The 21,010-nt window shown below is 38.5% G+C and overlaps 1 protein-coding gene across 4 annotated transcripts in view; it reads right to left on the bottom strand.

Moving 5' to 3' along the window:
- Positions 1-1,234: 1,234 nt before the first annotated feature.
- The window catches only part of runx3 (RUNX family transcription factor 3), a 154,940-nt gene continuing 135,164 nt past the window's right edge, over positions 1,235-21,010 (bottom strand). For all 4 annotated transcript variants that reach the window (XM_043717652.2, XM_087976833.1, XM_087976834.1 and 1 more), the window contains one exon: positions 1,235-6,670. In XM_043717652.2, coding sequence (XP_043573587.1) covers positions 6,150-6,670 — 521 coding nt within the window. In that variant the 3' untranslated portion in view covers positions 1,235-6,149. The remainder of the gene's footprint in view (positions 6,671-21,010) is intronic.

Genomic DNA, 21,010 nt, shown 5'->3' with positions numbered 1-21,010 from the left:
CTTGCTTTATTTGAACTTCAGGTTGTGACTATTCTGAATTTTGGGTGGTCCCTCAGTACAAATTGATCCAGATGCTCCGTTATACTGTACTCTTAAATTCAAACCTTTTAGTTTCTTCGGCAATTGGTTAGACCACACTTTGAAGTACTATGAATAGCGCTGGCCTCTGTATTAATAAATGGCATAGATGTATCAGATAAAGCATTGAAAAAGTTCACAAGGGTGACTCCATAATGAGGAGTTGAAAAGTGTGGTGCTGGAAAAGCACAGCAGGTCAGGCAGCATCTGAGGAGCAGGGGAATCGACGTTTCAGGCATAAGCTCTTCATCAGGAATGTTGGGTGGGGTGGGGGGGCTGAGAGATAAATAGGAGGGTGGGGATGGGGTTGTGGGGAAGGTAGCAGGGAAGGCAATTCCATAATGATATGCCCAATAGGAAAGATGGAAAAGATGGAGGGTGTGTACGTGTGTATGGGGATGGGAGGGGCGGGGGGCTTTTCTCTCCAAAAGTAAAATCTGAGCAGTGACTTGATAGAGGTTGGAGGATCAAAGAAAGATTTGATGGAGTAGAACATTTTCCCACTTGTGTAGGTGTCTAAAACTAAAGGACATAAATACTTGATAGTTACTAACAATGCAATAGGGAATTCAAGAGAAACTTCTTTGCCTAAAGCATGTTCAGAATGTGGAAGGCATTACATATGGAATAGTTGTGGCAAATAGCAATGGTGCTTTTGAGGGAAAGCCAGATAAACATGAGGGAGAAAGGAATGGAAGAATATGTTGACATGCTATGATGAAAAAGACATTGGGCTCATGTGAACTCTAAACCTAGCATAGACTATTTGTGCTGTAAAACTGATGAAACACAATTATAAAGAGAAACTTGCTGGTAGCAACCAGTAATGTTTAGAACTATTGACAAATCTTATGAACAGGTGTGCTTCAACACCAGAAGAAAAAATCCAAATTAGAATAACTTCACTGATATCTTTACTTTGTTTTATTTATCAATGTTTTGAGGGATAAACTCATTAGAACAGAAAAAAAGTCCAATCTAAACTCTGTGCACCAAGTTTAGATTGAGGTGATTTGCAAATTTATCATGTGACTGTGGGAAGATTTTATGAGAAAGCGTTGAAGAAGTTAGGAAACAAATGGATAAAAGTAATTCCCCATTATCAAGCTGTGAAACAAACCTTTCATCAGCGGAAACGAAAACGGCAATCATAGTATTTGTGTTGGAAAATTCTTTACTCAGATTCAGCACAGAACAAGACCATTTGGCTGATCAAATATCTGCTGGTAATTGACTCATCTGGCTAATTAAGCAAAGCAGCAGTGAAGAGACTGAGGGAGACAGGTACATAATGCTCTAAAGGAGCAACAGTGTCAATTCAAACACTTACACTGAAATTATTACATCAGAAAAAAGGCCATTTTTATTGAAGCACAAGCCTTAACTCCAGTGACTAATCAGGAGAACAAAACAAAGAACATCTTGACGAAATATAATCTATGTTGTACAGGAGTTCTAAATACAGTAATTCCATTTCAACCATATTTTTAAGTTATTTTACAATATCAAACCATCAAAAGCGGTTTCAAAGGCAGAGTTCTTTTCATTTTATTAATGTTAGAAGAAAGCAATTATTTGATACAGCCAAAGCATATAGCAGTGACAGAGTTGGCTTGTGGAAATATACTTTTAAACAAAACAGGCAGCTGTTTAGTTGCATATGGTAATATATTGCAGGCATTTCATTGATTTATGCTTATAGAATGTACATTTACACAGAAACTGTATATCTTACAGAATTGAATTCTCAGTTTTTTTTAGACTTATATCTTCAAACACAGAAACCTAGACCAAAAATAAAGTTTTTTTTATATAAAAAGAATCACATAATTACACATGATTACTTCTCCTCCCCTAGAAGCTGCCTTGGTAGGCGTATACATGGGAATCAGGCCTAAAATATGAGCCAACTCGATATGGATATTTCGGACGAGTTCTCTAATTTTGGATTACGATAGTAGCAAGCTCTAGGCAGGGATATTTAAAAAAAATTAGAAACTCAGATTGGAATCCAAAAATGGATTAGTGCACGTGCTACTTTGTTGGCTTGGTTTCAGTGCTGGAATCTATGAGACGTCCATCTTGTTCCGGTGGAACTGGATGGTTGAAGAAAACTTGGATTTTTCAGTTACTCCCATGTACACAGCAATGTCCATCAAATGTCCCAGATATCAATGACCTGTGACAATATCAGAACATCTGTCCTGTAGCTTCTAATCTAAATCAGCAGATCTGTGGCTGATCATATTATGTTTCCAGTCACAATGGGGTAGGAGTTGGGGATGGGTGCAAGAAACTGTGGCCAGGCAGCTATTTGCAACTATCAAATACTGATCACCAATCATGGATAACAGAAAGTGGCCAAAAAGGGAAGCTGCTTTGAAGTTGATTTGACTGCTTATTTGGCTACCCAGATTTTCCTTTAGTGCTCAGTGGGCTTTTTGACGATAATAAACAAAGGATTTTCTATCCTGTGCCCCCCATTATGGCTCACTATATTGAACTAACTAGAAAACCCTTGTGAGGATCAGGTTTGTAACATTGGATATATCTGAACAAACTGATCTGGTGCTTTGCTTTCCATGTTGCTGCCTGCAGCCTAAACTCACAGCTTAGCATAGAATTGTCACTTCTCTAGTAAGAAAAAAAATATTCCAATCTTTTAAAAAGCCCAGCTTGGCAGATAATTAACCTTTTGAAAAACAAATAAATTCAATTATTAAATAGGATGGAATTCGCACTGACACAAACTTTAAAGTGTGTAACCTGACACCCTCATATAAGTGCTACTGCTTAATCCAAATAAGATACATCTGTACAGAAATATAAATGTCTGTATGTGGACAGCTTCCAGCTCCCACTCTTAATAAATAAATTACAAAGGAGACTTTACGCTTATAAGAGATAAGATGGAAAATGTTAAGCTGGCACTGTTTTTTAGAGACACATTTTCTATGGACTTTCTGAAGCTACAAGGCTGTGTTCAATAAGGTTATATTTTGATTCTCTTTATGGAAAATAAATATATTTATACCAAAGGTATGTAATACAAACCATTGGCTCAAAATGTATTGCTTTATGTCAACCATGTAACATCAATTGTTGAACATATTAACTTGTAATAACATCTTGGATGTCAAAATAGCTTTCATATGGTTTGAAATATATCCTTTAGCAAGTGCAGTCCCAGTCTAAATCCATCCCATGGAATAAGAATCAATGGGATATTGTTCAGCCTTCAAAACCTTTAAAATCTTCTTGTACTTAAGTGAAATCTTCCCTGTTCTTTACATATGACTAAATACCCCAGTTTAGATTGTTTTCCATGAAGCAGCAATATCCCATAGCAATAAATGGGTTGAGAAACTTTGTAGTGGCATCTGTGACTTGTCTGAATGCTTTTTGTAAACTGAACTTCCACATTCAGGCAGCTACTGCACTCGTGAAAGTTGCATGTTTTGTACCTGACTACAACAAAATGTACTTGAGGATTAAAAAAAACACACTACAGTCTCTTAGTAAAAAAAGAACTGAGAAATTTAAAGATTGGCAATTTATAATTGCCCTTAAACATTGTTTATAACAGCATAGCCATTTGATTTAATTCACTCGGATTTTACATTGGGCAGTCATAAAAAAAATCTTATTAATTGTTAATGTGCAAGCTTCATGATGAATTGAGAAGAATCAAAAATTTAGAATTAAGCAGTTACCTTTAAAGGTTTTGTTCATTTTTTAAAAAATTCCCCAACTGTGACTGGATGATTTCAAAACCCAGGTGTAACAAACTCCAATCTTTCACATTAATAGCCAAATAATCCCTGAAAGAACAGACCAATAGGAACATTATTTATGGTAAATGTAAAACACAAGTAAAAGCACACACAAGCTAAAATATATTTTGAAGGCTGCTAGTGGCTACTGACAAATAATTTCCAATTAAACATTAATGTATGCATCAGTGTTTTACAAGGCAATTTAGGGTAGTCACTTCACATTAAGATAATCACTTTGCAAACCCATCCTTAATGCTCTGTTCGATGAATAAGTACATACACACCTTAAGAATATTGATGAAACTTAGTCCACTGACAAAGAAACTTGAAGGTCTTTTTTTGCTTTGGTAGTGTGCTAAGTGTTGTGGTACGTGTAACACCTAGCCATGTTACCACATTGTAGACTGAGTGTAGATGAAGATGATGGATGTTCTTTGATACATGAAATAAATGGAATACAGCTAGGAGAATAAGTTGATGATAGCCTTCCAGAAACCTATACTTCTTTAGGCACAAGATTTGCTATTTTTTGGCTGGTTCAATAAAGATTATTTAGGGTAACCAAGATGGTATTCTATCTTTTTGTTAAAATCATCTTTACCAGAAGTATTGCTCTTCCCCATATCTACAGCAATGTTTTGTCTTACACTGTTATGTAAACAATAAAGATCTGATGAAATCACCACAAGGTTACATCATTATTTGAAGAACAAGTACTTATGTTTTCATCAATTAATTTTTTTTTGAGAGGTGCAAAGTGAAAAGTATGGGTTACTAGCTAAAAGCTGCATTGTAACTGGTTGTGGAATACATACTATACATGCATATTATTCATGCAAGGACTTGTATAGTACAGAGACATTTTTATGTAATGTGCCATCAGATTTTCACGCTGCTAGATCCATAAGAGCACTTATCACAACTCCACCAAACAGTTAAAGAACTTCACAAGCTGATCAGTAGCACTGTGTCTCTCTGTGCATTTTAAGCTGCAGTTCACAACGAGTGAACTAATTGATTAGATACTAATTTAGTCTAATCCTGGATCCATTGGAGCATGTATCTGGTTTCTATTGATTCAGTGGTAAATATAAAGATATTCTGCTATTTGTACATGTGATGTAGATTTAGAGAAAGTTGCAGCTCATTTGTGGTGATGTATTCAAATATTAAAATAAACAGATTCTGCCAGAATAGTATGTGTGTTCTAAATCAGCATACACAGCTTGCCCTAAGGAGTGCAGTAAAACCAAAATCCACAGTTAGTTCATGAAAATAACCCTGCCCATTGGGGACAAAGATGTAAGTAGTAATTTTTTAAATATCCCAAAATGACTGATCCACACATTTCTTACACAAACACAATACAATACACTGGTTTTCAGAAACATTTCTAAGTGCGCCCTTTTGATCGGGACCTAGGTTTTTGATTTGGTCCTCATTCATCTCACAGAAACTTTAGCTGAAGTCTCCATGTTTGGGTGACTTCAGGATATCAATGTCTAATGCTTTTATAAATCAAGTGGCTTGTGTACCACTACCTCATTTGTAAAAAGTAATGCGGACAATAACGTCATAACACATTTTTCCAAAGTTTACTCAACAGTCACTAGATAATGTCTTGTGGCCTTTTTTTTCCTGTTTTTGGTCTTCATGAGAACTTCAACATGGCTTGTTTGTACCGCTGATAAAATACACAAGCATTGTGCATGTTCTAAAGATAAAAGCGGAGGCATGACTACAAGATTCTTCTCGTCTTTACACAGTAGTCTGTTAAAAGAGGCCTATTTTATTTTCAATAGCTGCGAAAATTCTGTGCAGGTTAAGAGAGAGTCCTGTCAACTTCAATTCAATTAAAAAACACAAGTGTCGAAACACTACGTATGGTCCCACCATTAGCAGAAAACAATCCAGTATCCACATGGTCAATTACAATTATATAACTGCAATTGACCAACAAATGATTGTTGTGAAAGGCTAAAATGTCAATTATATCCAACCAATGTCAATCTCTTTGTTATTTGTGAAATATGATGGTCATTATCTTTGGTTGGAAGTCATTTTGACTTGGTGGGTACTTAGCAACAATAAAGTAAACTGATTATTTTCCACCATAGCTCACCATTTGATTGTATATACAGTAAGTACCTTTAGCCAAAAATCAAACTCTGTACATGGAGATATTAGGATATTTTCTTTCCACTATTCTCTCAACTACAGCTAGAATGATTTAATGTTCACAGAAAGAAGGTTTTATCTTTGAACAATTCCTGCTGCTCACTCATCTTTGGCATTCTAATAAGGTCTCCAGACCGATTCGTCCATTCGCCCTGTGGTGGTCATTGCTGTTGGAGAATTACTTTGGCTGCCATCAGCATCCACAACATCATTCTGATTGGCCAAATTGGGATTCATGAGTGTGCTTCCACTCGATGCGCTGGTGCAAGAAGGCAGCATTCTGGTCGGTGAGCGGTCTCCCGCAACCATGGAAAATTGGTACGATCCAGTGGAGGCACCATAGTAGAGATGATATGGTGAGACACTTGTCTGAAAGGGTCCACTTTGGTTCTGGGCTGACCCAGGATAGGGTGGTGGCAGGTAGGTATGGTAACGGGCTGTGGCTGCCATGCCTGTCATGCTAATGCCCCCAATGCCACCTGTGGATGGAGTGCTGGCGTAAGTGAAAGCAGCGGCAGACATAGCGCCAGGGTAGTTCATGCGTGGATCTGAAAAACGAGCTTCTGTAAGCGAGGATAGTCCTGGAAACTGACGCTCAAATTGGCGAGGGTCTGCAAATGGGCTGATGTCCGAAGTACCTGAGGAGAAAAGCAAATTATGGTCAATGCATAAAGGATTGGTAACATTGTATGAGTCTAACATATTGCTAGGGAAATCATAATTCATACTAATTCACAATTAAACTGAAGAATTAAACTCAGGTTGGCAAGCAAAATCCCACAGTGATATCCAAAGAAGAACAGGGAGGCTTTTCCTGTGTCCTGGCCATTTTTAATTCCTCAGCCAATCTTTCCCGTTACTAACCTCATTGTTATTGTGGATCCTGGTTGTGAGCAATTTGGTTGCTATATTTTCCTACTACAGGTATATAACAGTAACTCATTTCCAAAGAAAACTTTTAAAGTGGCGAGTGGCAATGGGGCTGTCTCAGAGATATCTTGGCTGATTTATGACAAGGTTATGAGAAGATTTGAATAAAGTAAGTCACAGTGGAAGAAAAGAAAGAGTAAAAGATTAAATTCACAAAACTGTGGAAGTAGTCAGACTCTATATTTTTAAATCTGAGATTGTTAGTGTTCAGTGTAGCACCATTTGGAAATGATTGTAAGATCCAGCTGCATCATTCAAAAGAAAGTATAAACATGCTCATATTATATTATAACCTGCTGCTGAATAAGAGCCTTGTGAATACCGAACTTTGCATAAACATCAGAAATTGCTCCAATGTTGAGCAATGCTACTGGTCAATGAAGGACTGCTAAACCCAAACAGGAAAGTAGCCAGCCAAAGCGCTGAGTCACAAAGCCAAGCCAACAGACTGTGTACTTCTGGAAACCCCATGACTGCAATGATTTTCCATGTGGAATAGCTTACACAACTACAACAGGGCTCTCATTTTGCAGGATCTGGGTATACTATCAATCCAGAATGGTTCCAAATAACACCACAACAAATAACCAAAATATGCTGGCTTTTTAATGTGATTGTTTTTAAATCAGTGGTTATGTCATTCAAACTTTTATTTCAATGTGTTTATTTCCAGATTTTCTAAAGCAACAAACCTGTTCCCATACACTTATATCATTTTCTGTCCTAAATCGGATTTGTTCTTAGTTTCCAGGTTTTAAGTATAGTGCCTTGACAACTGCAGAGTCAAACTTCCCTATTCCCACCGCAATCCTGCATTGAATGTAACCACTGAGAGCATGAAGCACTCACACATTTCAGATATTAGATCTCTCAATATTCCAACTGGGGAGGGGGGTGGGGTCTTTGAGCTCAGTGACAATGTCCCTGCCTCTGAGCTAGATGTCCTTGATTCAAGTCCCAACTACTGCCGGAGGTATGTAATGACGTCTCTCAACAGTTGATATGGAAAATCTCTGCTCAAACTGGGGTTGTGAGATGTACACAGGACTTTGATAGCAATTTTGAGGGGCAATTAGCATTGCGAATTTGAGGACAAAATGCACTCAGAGTAAAATGATTTTTCTCAGGCTATGAGGAGCAGGAATGCTTCACTAGAATCTTGAAGACCGCTGGACCGCTGCCACCTCAGCCTCCGCTATTGCATCAACTCCAAAACACAAAAATTTGAAGTATTCAAATTTCATCACCTCGATTCCATGGAACACCAAACTTGGGACTGCAACACTGCATCCCCACCTAGCTCTCAGCTGATTTTGTTTCAAGACTGACATCAAATTAACAAATGAAGTATTACAGATATATAGATTCGCAATAACAAATGATCACATTACTGAATTTGGCAGTTCTGTGTCCATTAATTCTAGCTGTTAGGGAGGTATTTACATCCATCAGGAAACTGGTGGGTTTGGTACCCCATTTAATATTATTCTCATTAAAGTCAAAGGGCAAATAGTCAAATTGGTCTTCAGCTCAATCCAGGAACTTCCATGCTTGCCTCTTTAGGTTAAAGTGATCCCTGAGTTGTTTTCCTCTCCATACCAAATGTACTTGCATCAGAAATCTCGGTAATGCACCAGATGAACAGAAGAAAAAATGCTATGTGCTTCACGGAAAACTACGCCTCCAGGAATTTTGATGACACTTCAATGTACTGTCTCAAATTATACCTTTATTTCCATTTGCATTATATCAAGCAATCTCAGAGTAGTTTAGCTCAAGACACACTACAGCAAGTCAGAGGCTCCACATAAATTAAGCTTAGTGAGGGATCATTCCCCCTGGGCAAGTAGTAAAATCACTTGAGTATATTTTCTGTTCCCAAGGTCTAGTCAGGTAGCTTTTGTTACAAGGAGTGAACTGAGGGCAGATTGTTGCAGCCAATAAGTCCATGCAATTATTAGTAATACTAAGGCTATCACACACGAACAGCCAACAAGATTATAACTGGGTTCGCTGGTCATATCTGGTCCTTGAGTAATTTTGAAATAACGTTAGCCAATATAACTTGTCAAACCTTGTTTACCGAACAACTTTCAGTTGACAGCATTGTTCCTTTACGGCGCAATTAAAACTGGGGGCAGGAATTTCTGTGGGGGTGGGGGTGGGAGGGAGAAAGGGGAGAGATCAGTGGCTGGCTATCGGACTCAGAACAAACTCAGCCATGAGACAATGTAAGTTGGCTAAACTGGAAAGGGGGTTTCCCACTATTTAGTGCCACTCCACCAGTTCTGGCAGTGCCAAAGCTAGATGGCAATGAGTATTGATACCTCTGCAATCAGTCACAGACTGAAGATCCTCATCATTCCCCTGATCCAGACAAGTAGGATGTACTGGTGGGAAGGAATCCAACGTCTTAGCGTTGGAAGCAAGGGTAGCGAAAGGATGGGATTTGAAATTTTTATAGGATGGAAAAAAAGCAGGGAGAGTGCTCTCTTCTGGGAGGGTGTCCTAATGCACAAAGGGCACCTCCTGAAGATTGTTACCCCAGCCCCCGTTTCTTCCTGCAGTTTCAAAAACTTGCATAAAACATGCTGCTCTCTGTCACCATTTGCCTACTGTGCTACGGCCTGGCCAAAGTAATTCTGGAGTTAATCAAGCTTTGAAAAAGCTTAACTGATGAGTAATTATTTATTTATATTTGTGGTGGGCTGCCTGCCAGTTTCAGGAGGCTGTGCGGCGAGGTTGTGGGTGAGGCACTCACTATATCTGACATCCTCCCCCCAACAACTGAAAACAACCCCAATGGGAGAATATGGTACTCAATCTGTAGTCAGGAAAAATGGCTCCCTGATGTACTTAAACCAGACTTGAGCAATAATAATGTCACTTCTGCAGTGCATTTTTTTTAAAAGGAAAAGTGTGGCAACTCCTCCTTAGGTGTTTTAGAAGAAGAATACACTGGCTGTTTATGCACTCGGTGCCGTTTTTGGATAAAGCTTTAATTCTTTGTCAAGTATACCACCACCTCAGTCTGACTCTCCTGGCATGCACATAACATGCCACAGGAGCAGACTGTTAATCTGCGTACTTGAGATAGTTTACAACAGTGTAATTAAATGATGATATCAAGTCTGAGTTTTAGGGTGGATTGTAGGTGTGAGACAGTAATTTCAAGAAAATTACTGCTCCCAGTAATCAAAAGTTAAACTGCAAGAAACAAGGATTACAGTAAATACTTTCATCTTTGATTTGACACCCATGTGCAGTCAATGTATTTTATAAAACAAACCTGTTTATTTGTTTTTAAATGAATTTCTCTCTCCTTTCACAACCTTATGTTTTTGTTTACCTTATTCTGTGCTACAAGACCTTACCTGATGGTATATCCAGCTGTTAAGTTTAGGATGACTCACTCACCAACTTTCCCACCCCAATGGGGATGCATGAAATCTCCTTTGCCATGGGCATGGGATTTCTTAAACTTTAACAGGCCATTTGGCCAACTCCCTATAATTGTTGCCATAATCATTGACAAGTTATCCAGAAAAGGATAACTTTCCACTATCAGTCTCCTCCACCAGCCGATAGGCCTCTGAGATAACCAACCTCTTGCTCACCTCCCATTTTAGCTTTATTCCTCTGACCTAGCATATCGGATGTGATTTTATACCAAATTTTATTGGATAAAGTTCTGTGAAGTACTATGGAATATTGACTATACTAAAGGTACCACGTAAATGCAAATTGTTGTTGAATGAGGTATTGGCATCAGATAAGAGAGTTACCAACAGACTATGTTTGAAACTGTAATATCCGTTGTAGATGTTCCCATTTGAAGTGGATACCTGAGCATGTTGTAGTTGACAGTTTCTGTTTACATTTGATGACTTCTTAATGACTGCAACAAACAGGCTTCAGGTAAATGCTCAAATGCAGCCTTTTCTGTGCACTTTAAAATGTGTGCACTTCAGTAACTTTTTTTCTTGAAAGTTGTGTCTTAGATTTCATCAAGTTCCTTTCCTCTATCACGTGTGTGTCACTAATTCACTGGCCCCCAGTCAAACAACAAGGTGATTTTAAAACTCTCATTTTTGTTTTCAAATCCTCACACCTCCCTAACTCTATCTCCAAACGCCACAATCCTTCATGATACCTGGGCTCATCTAAATCTAGCCCCTTGTGCATTTCTAATTATATTTTCTTCACCATTGATGGCCATGGTTTCAGTTGCAAGGGGTCCAAGCTCTAGAATTTCCTCTCTGTATCTGTCCAACTCTCTACCTCACTCTCTTCCCTTAAGGCACTTATCCTTTGACCAAGCTTTTGGTCATCTGACCTCATACTTCTTATATGGCTCAGTGTCAAAACGTGTTTTTAAATGCTCCTGTGAAACACCGTGGGGTATTTCAATACACTATGTAAGTATTTTATACATATATTTGCCAAACCAGATTAATTTAGCACATGTTCGTCTGAATGAATCACTTTCCTGAGTTAAACAGACCTGACAGCTTTTCATGCCATAATATCATTTCCATTATCTAATAGCTAACCACATCTTTCCCTCATGTTTCATATCTTTTGGAAATCCGAACAATCTTGTAGGCTTCCGTATTCCATTCATTGCTCTGATGGACCTAACCTGCAGTGATGCCAACACATAAATAATCATTCCAAAGGGTGCCATTCATTCAGCAACTTTGGAAATTATTGTCACCAAACAAGTCAAATCTGTAAATAAAGTTCATTATCAACACTTGCCAGTTCAGTGAGCTTTGCTGTAGCTTTGAGAAACTGAGCTCACTAGTTTTCAAGATCAGATTGATGTAATTTTATGCTTTGTGATATCTTTAAAATAAAGAACTGCCAGTGCCTCAAATTGGACTGAGCCTGTGTTATTACAGATGGTAATTCTGCTGAAAAAAAAAACATCTTTTCAGTGAAGCCTACACTGCGGGTGATGGGGGGCAGAAGAGTTGGCGGGTGGGGAAGGTGAGTTACTATGAGATTAAATAATTGCCTTTTTTTGAAATAAACAAAAGCTAATATAATGCATTGAGTCAAAATCAACAAAGCTAAAGCAAATACATGAGTTACACAGAGCCTAAGGTGTAAATATCTTACCTGGATCAGATAATTTAATGGTAACCTAACCACCGTTGTGAGTAGCCCACATTACTGAAGTAACCCCTCACATTTAATCAGATAACTAATTCCACTGTTTTGGTTTACTAATTAAGCATTCAAGTGGTATTCGCTTTTAGTTGGAATCCTCTTTTGTTACTCTGGTGTAAGTAAAAGGTTAGCTTGAGAGAATTTGATTTAACTCATTTTTCATTTGTTCATAGAATAGTTGTGGAGTGAGAATGGAAATAATTTTTGTGAACACACACTCATTCATCCTCACACTGACATACACAAAGATTCACTCACACATATACACACACTCATTCACTCTCACAGGCCCAAACCCACACATACACACACTGAAACTCACTCGCACTTACATACATGCACACACATACAGTGATGCAGGCATATCTCCTTCAGCAGAAAGGAAAATAGCAGCTTACAGAATGACCATACCCTGTACTAATGCTGATTCTCAGATAATCCATAAGCAGATGAGAACAGAGCTGATTCTCCACCCAGTAATCATCTGGGCTGACCAGCAAATTCTCTTCTGGCAAGCCTGAGGAACAAATGCCAGCCAAGGTCAGGTCTCCCAGTGTTATCACATTAGAACTGTATATACCGAAAGGTTCATTTTAAAGAAAAAAACTTTCGTCAAGTTCCCAGAAACAAGCAAACAATATTTAGGAGGCTCCCTTGTACACCGCTGTCCTCCTTTTGAGGAAATATTCAAAACTGAGATTACACAGAAGGAAAGGTAATGCTCAGTGTAGCCATCAATTAGTGAGATGTGGTGATTCCACTCTCTGCTTGGGGTGAATTCTAAATAATGTTTCAGAGATGATTGGAGTGTTTTAACCCACATTGTTTCTGACAATGAGAAAAAAAGAAAATGTATCCTGAGAAGGAGAATGAGCTATATCTCCATTCGTCTCCTAACTAAATGAACAGTAAATATTTGGGTAGAGTGTGAGACATTGTGTATGTAGGAATGAACATTTCAAAGATCTACTTTGAAAACATTTTAAATGTTTTGATTTTTGGTTACATAGTGCAGCTCTTGGGTTTTCGATACATACTGGTTGTGAAAGATATATCCCTTTTTCTGTGATTTATTGGCCAAATGTTGCCATTCTTTTATTGGAATAAACAAACTTGACTACCTGGTTGGTTCATGGACACATTCATCAATCATTAACTATGTGGTAACAAAAGAAACAGAAAATCATATCTGATCAAAATTCACACGGACTGCAGCAGTTCAAGAAGGCAGCTCACCACCACCTTCTCAAGGGCAACTCGGTGGGTAATAAAGGCTAGCCAGCCAATAATGCCTATGTCCCATCTTTTCTGATGTTCAATTTTCACATCCTTGATGACAGATTACAACGTTTTCTCTATGACTGGTGTCAAGCTAACAGGTCTGTAGTGCTCCATTCTGCCCTTCCTTCTCCCCCTAGTAAGTGACGTTACATTTGCTACCTTTCAGTTTGCAGGAACCATTTCAGAATCCATAGAATTATGAAAGATAAGTAGCACTGCGTGGTTAAAATTTATAAGACGACAGTTCTCTGTTAGTACAATGGGAATTTCTTGTTGATTCAAAGATATATTTTAAATTTGTGTGTGGTTTTAAGAAATGGAAGATCTGTGAAGGAGAGATTGTTCTGTTAGCTACTGCATGATAGAGGTTTACTGCACTAAGTCATCACCTCTGTGCCAACTCTTTACTAGTACAATACAAAAGTAATCCTGTTGTCCTTTATCATTCCAAGTGTCTGTTTGCTTTTACAAATCCAGCTTGGTCTGATCTCTTAAAGATTAAAATAAAACTGAAATAAAAAGGGTTCTGTGAATTTTACAATATTGTTCCTTTAAAGTACAAGTCAATGTTCTGTTATTCCAACAGTGGATGAATTTATTCAGCAAAACCTTTCCTTCACAGGTAGGATGATAAGAATAGTGAAAGGGGAGGCCTGGTGGGACAGGCAAAGAGCTCAGACTGGAAAGGGCTGCCCAAAACGGTGAGGTGGGAGGAAGAGCAGTTTTGCTGGCATCTATCATGTGGGAAAGCGAGGAGCTAGCTCAGTGAGGCATGTTACTGCTCTCCTTAGGTCCACAAGACAAAGTTTCAAACTTAAACTACAGTGGTCTCTGTTTCATTCAGTCGAGGTTTCACTAAGCAGGGTAACCTGAGCAGGAGCCCTGCACACTCAGCAGTTATAAGGCTATTAGGTTCCTATGTTATTGGGTTTCTGATTTGCATAAACAAATGCAGAATCAGCCTGAGGGTGGGCGCCACAATCCTGCGAAAACAGTCACATTGATACTTCCACAAGGTGAAAACCGAATTCAGCTTCTCCTGGTTTAAGTGAGAAAGACAAATTAAAATTCCCCCTCTATTCACTACCCTATACTTGGTTTGAGATCGAGTCTGCGTGCAAGAATTTACATGTGTACATGAGCAGGCACAGAAACTTCAGTGTTTATTCCAACCATATCTTTACTGTGGGTGGCCTCTCTGGACGTGTATTCAGCATGTTCCTGTGACTGCTCTACTGGGTACCAATTTAAGAAATCTCAACTGCTGTTAGAGTCAAGGTCCAATGTTTGTTTGTTTCTTCATTTGCTACTGTACAGAACTGAACTGCTTTAGTGACTGTGTATGTATATAAAACTATTTTTATGAATAAAGTATAGTTTTGAAATTAAAAAAAAAATGTTCATAAGAAGGAAAAATTCTGAAAGTCACACATAAACACACACACACATCAACACCAGCTTCATTCACTTAACCACTCCTGCATGAAAAGGGCTCCTTGTAATACTTCACATTTTTAACCCGAGCACACAATTCCATTCTACATTTAACCTTCCAGTGTAATAGACACCTGCTTTATATTGTAAAGTCTGGACACTACTTTTTGTTATATTGCCGCCTCTGTTGGAAAGGTGTTAATAAAGTTAGTTCAAAATGGCTTCCTGAAACTAAGTGCAACTAAGACTTAGTGTAACACACAACAAAATCCTACATTAATAGCAGGTTAGATGCTCACATTTCCAAACGGAGATTCACATCTCTTTCTGACCACAATTGAAGATAATGATAAGCACATTCCCAAAGTTACTTTGGAAAGCTATGATTTAGTTACGCAACACTAATCATAACCTCCACACATTTTTTTCAGAACAACACTGCACAGCCACTCACTCAAACTGTTAACCTCATCTTTGGTGCTTTAATTTTCACTCATTGTCAAGTTGCACTCATGTCCATTGCTGGCTATCCCTCAATGTTCCCACTATCCAAAGTGCCTATCTGCCACTTGACTAATCTCCTTTAGCTGGACATTTATGGAACAGCGTTTGATACAATTACAATAAAGCACTCTATACACATTCCATTAAATCAGGTATATTCATTTGTTAAGCACATAAAGTTATTTAAAGTAGCTTTATTATCAACATCATCAGCAATCATTATTTTAGTAACTCATTAAGTAACTAATATGGGCCAAACTTCAGCCCACACTAATTTTCATTTTTATTTTCTGGTGGGTTTCATTTTAGTTGATTTTGTTCCAGGGGGCAGCATTTTCCTGGACAATTCAAATGAAATTGTGCAATTAGATCGCAAACAAAATTGAGTTAGAAAATCAATATTCTGGATCTTGGGCAGTTAAGAATGAAGGTTCCCAGTTCCTGGTATGAAAGCATGATCCCTTTTGATTTTGCGTGGAGTACACATTTGCATTCTCTGCTGTGACTATTATTTTACAGAAGTGAGTATTACCAGTATCATCTCAAATATCAGGTTGTGCATAGTGGTGACAATTGCAGCTGATTTAGATGGTTATGGCTTTAAGTCCATCTCCAGATTCTTGGCATATCTAGGCTGACACAACAAATGAATGCTGCACTACTGTTTGGAAGGCATTAAAATAAAGCACTGCCTCACTGTAATAAGTGAAGCCAAAAGATTCCATTGTACTACCCCAATTAAGAACAGATGAATTCTCCCAGTCCTTCACTCAACATTTTCTTTCAATGATTATCTGGCCATTATCGCTTTGCTGATTGTAAGAACTTGCTGTGCGTAAATTGACATTTCCTACATTTCAACAGTGATTTCCACTGAAAATGAAGTGAACTGGGATACCTAAGGTCATGAAAGGCATTTCATAAATTAATGATTGATCTGTGTGTCTGTTTGCCTACTCCCCATTGTCATCCATTCATCTGTGAGAGGAATTACCAACATCAAGGCAGAGCAGTGTTGCATGAAATCAAGCAATGTAATCAGATCCAGGTTATTGGTGCTGATAATTTTCAACATTCACTTGCTGAAAATAGCTCTGACAACATAAAAATATGCTCATCTCATGATAATTATTGTCTTGTTCAGATCTCAAAAGTGTAAAGAGTCTTGAAATGGGTGCCCACACCTTTGGAGATACTGTGTACCTCTGGGGTGAGAGGTTGCATAAAAAAAAATAGCAAATGGATCTATTCAAAGTATCAGAGAAGGAACACTGATTTGTGAAGCGTGGCTCAAACGGTCCAACATCTTAATTCCTGTCTCACCGAGAGTCCAGTGTAATGTAATCATTATTATGAATTACAATTTATGTGGCTTTTAGTCTGTTTCGTAATAAGATCACAGGCCTGTCCATAATAACCAGCCTATTTCATGGAGTGTCCATAACTGCATCCTGTATTTTTGCTTCAGGGTCATCTAAAACCTCTCTCCTTCAATTAAAATGTAATTAATAAATGGTTGAAATCAAAATGCTGGAGAAACTTAGCAGGTTCGATAGCATGTGTTGGGAGGGACACAAAGGTAACATTGTGAGTCCAACATGACTTCTTTAGAACTACAAATTGTTTTTGGCAATACAGCTAGATAGTCTCTTTGCCTGACTTTCCTGTGCCCATCATTTGTGATTTTATAGTGAACAGAGAAGTCCTGCATAAATATTTTAAATGTCTTTATGAAGATTATCCACAATTATTTCTCACTGATTATTTTAAAGTTGCAAGTTACACAAAGATGATGAAGACCATATAGCCGATTGAAGCTTAACAGTACAGAAATACTCTATTATAATTTCCAATTGCTCCTTAAGATATTCCAGATTTTGAGTTCACCACATTACACAGAACTCCATTCCACATGACTATTCTTTGGAAAAGGAACTTGCGAACTGTTCTAAATTTATGTCCCGTTACCCTAAGGAAATACTTTTTTTCCATATCTTTGATAAGCTTGTATACCTTTAACAACACTACTTTTAAAGACTAAAATGCCCATGATTCTCCCCTCTGTCAGCACTGTCCCATGACCATGGAGATCAATTGAGGATTTCCTTTCTGTATTGCCTCCAGTTTTATGCAATTCTGAAGGTATGATCTGAACAAAATAGGATATGACTGCAGAAAACTTTGCACTTCTTTGGAGTCTGATTGAGTCAGGGTACAGATAAAGACGATGTCTTATAAATTTCTCTCTCTTTGGAAGACTTTCCTATGCATGTTAGATATCTTCCTTCTCACCCACCTTGGACTTCATTTTCTGTTGGAACCACTTGGCATCAGGACAATAGATGGTGCAATGCTCTATGTAAAACTCACTTCTCCATTACTGCTATCAATTCTGCTCTCTGATCACTCAGCAAGAAGCTTTTGCAATTTTTATCTCTCTCAGGATCTATTCGATCTATCATAATCAAGAAAGCACACCTGGAGCGATGGAGGAGAGATTGCAATGTCAGGCAAAAGATTTTAACCAACATTCAAATAGAATGAAAGCAGGTGGTCCATGTAAAGATTCACATCAGAGGCTATTTATTTGATTCTATTTGTATCTATCTACACAAAGTGGCTGTTTTTTTTATTTTCAGAATGATACGATAAAAAGGTTGAATTGAATAGTTCTGGCAGCACCCCTTGGTTCATCATGAAGATTAGCTTTAGTCTATTTTGTTGAGTTTATAGGAAAAAGATTTTTTTTTCCCTTTTTCTATTTCAGGTTTGTATTACACCACTGAAGGAATGCTGTGTGTTTGCTTTTTTTAAATGTAAAAAGGAATTGGTCTAATCTCCACCTTCCAGTCTAATTGTTTTGACTGGAAGCGCAGTAAAGTGGGTGTGTCTGTCATTAAGTAAAATGTGTGTGTAGGAGTATATTACTGGCAAAATGAAAGAAGCAAAATGGATATAGCATGAGTAGTCAAGTATGCATTCCATCTATGTATTAAGATCAACACTAACATTGTCATATATTAAGTCCATTAATGCTGCTTAACTTATTCCTTCAGGAAATTTTGTGCTGGAAATTGTGAAAAGATTTTTACATCAGATGTTTTAAGCCCTCACCAGAAGAGCTTGTACTTGAAGACAGACTAAAGGCAGGAATTATATAATAGCTTACATAACCTAATTAATAATAAGAAGAATATTATAATAACCAAACGTGGTTGTTAGGTCTTTTTTTATTAGAACTACTTTTCAGCTTTTTTGTAAAGTTTCAGTAACGTGATGCATGCACATTGATGTCATTTGTATCATTAAGCCATCACAGCATTTGGATATGGCATCCTAAATATGTAGCAAATACAACAATGGGAGGTGATTTGCCAAGTAATGGGTCAAAACTAGGAAGTTAATCCTGCAATTCCAAAATGGTGACAAATCATCTTTATGATGTGTGCACTGCCATTGTAGGAGGTAATTGTAAAATAGACTTAGGTTGAAAGTAGCTGATTAATTGAGACTGTTTGATTCTATATTTCATGTTCAATTTAGGAGGAGGTGAACAAGATTCTTCTATACTTTGATTTCTAGACCAAACAAAATGATGCAGCTGTTTTTGTTAAAATTGTTTGGTTGGATTAGACACCAGTTCATCCACTTTACCTGAACTTTCAGCTTCAGTTCCACTTATGATGCATAACTAACTTTTTTACATAATCTTTATAAGGCTTGTCATTTTCATGAGGACATATACCAAAACCTTTTACTATTTTCTCAATGGAAATCCCTTCTCAAAGATAAATTATTTTTGTTAGGAGATTTCCGTGAATACAAAGTGGAAGAAACCAACTCCAATCTCAAATTGCATTATTTGAATTTGCCAACATGCAGCTGTCTACTTGTGGACATAACAGAAACTATCAACAGTGCAATAAGTTTGTTCCTTCCAACTTCAAGAGCTTTTTGACACCAATAAGCTTTTATTCAAAATATAATTCATGTATTAGCTAAATACTATTGAATAAATATGCTTCAAATTGTCACTCTGGTTAAGTAAACTCTGTATAAACACTGGGTTTTTAGAAAATGGTGCGCTGGAATTTTGTGTGCTTTAATAAACAGATAACCATAAATGATACGTTTTTGCCAGAACTGACAATGAAGTTGTGTTGTCAAAATTAAGTGAAACAGTGATAATGCATATCATAGAGATGCAGAACTGGTTAATTGTATGTAGTTTTAGTACTGTGTGCAGTTGCCTGAAATCTGATAAGGACAATGTACTGCATGGGGTTCTTGTTCATCTACTATACCTAACAGTACTATTTTCAAACATGCACCATTGTCCAGTTCTGTGTTTATCAGAAGTAATTTTTATACAGCATCTACAAAGATGGGTCACTTGCTGTCACGTTAATTTACGTTGAAAATTGGGAGCTTGTGTACATGAAGTGGGTTTCAACTGAAGATGCCACAGCTGACAGTTCAGGATTGTCAAAAGCTTCCCATGTGCATAACAAAAAGTGTCTACTGCAACTTGTGACTCTACTTCCTCCTGAGGCCTGCAGATGCTGGAGATCAGTCAAAAGGTGTGCCACTGGAAAAGCACAGCAGGTCAGACAGTGTCTGAGAAGCAAGAGGGTCCACGTTTCGGGCATAAGCCCTTCATCAGGAATGGGGGTGGCGTAAAGGGGCTGAGCGATAAATGGGAGGGGTAGTGGGGCTGGGAGAGAAGGTAGCTTGGAAGGCAATAGGTAGATGAAGGTGAGGTGTGATGGTGATAGGTTGGCGGATAGGTGGGAAGGAAGATGGACAGTTCAAGAGGGCGGTGCCGAATTGGAGGGTTGGATGTGGGAATGAGGTGGAGGGAGGGGAAATGAGGAAACTGGTGAAATCGACATTGGTGCCATGTGGTTGGAGGGTCCCAAGGCAGACGATGAGGTGTTCCTCCTCCAGGCGCCGGGTGGCCTTGTATTTGGTGTTGGAGGAGGCCCAGGACTTGCATGTCCTTGGTGGAATGGGAGGGGGAGTTGAAGTGATTGGCTACAAGGCGGTGGGGTTGTTGGATGCAGGTGTCCCAGAGATGTTCTCTAAACCATTCTGCAAGTTGGCGTCCTGTCTCCCCAATGTAGAGGAGGCCATATTGGGAGCAAAAGACACAGTAGATGAGGCATTTGGATATGAAGGAAAATCTCTGCCGGATGTGGAAGGATCCTTTGGGGCCTTGGATGGAGGTGAGGGGGAAGATGGGGGCTTAGGTTTTACACCTCTTGCAGTGGCAAGAGAAGGTGCCAGGAGTGGAGTGTGGGTTAGTGGGAGGATGGACCTAACGAGGGAGTCATGAAGGGAATAGTCTCTGTCGAATGCTAATAGGGTGGGGAGGGAAATATATCTGTGGTGTCTGACTGTAGGTGGTTGAAATGGCGGATGATGATGCGTTGTATCTAGAGATTGGTGTGGTGGAAGGTGATGACCAGGGAGGTTCTACCCTTTTTGCAGTTGGAGAGGGGTGCAGGAAGTGGAGGAGATACGCTGGAGGGCATTGTTGACCATGTGGGAGGGGAAATTGTGGTCCTTGAAGTAGGAGGCCATCTGGGATGTTCCAGAGTGGAATTGCTCCTCCTGGGAACAGATGCGGCAGAGGCGGAGGAATTAGGAGTAAG

Source organism: Chiloscyllium plagiosum, unplaced genomic scaffold (assembly GCF_037043375.1).
Source record: "Chiloscyllium plagiosum isolate Xiang-an unplaced genomic scaffold, Cpla_swu_hap1 HiC_scaffold_30, whole genome shotgun sequence".
In the NCBI taxonomy this organism is placed as follows: Eukaryota; Metazoa; Chordata; class Chondrichthyes; order Orectolobiformes; family Hemiscylliidae; genus Chiloscyllium; species Chiloscyllium plagiosum.
This window is presented reverse-complemented; position numbering and strand designations above follow the sequence as displayed.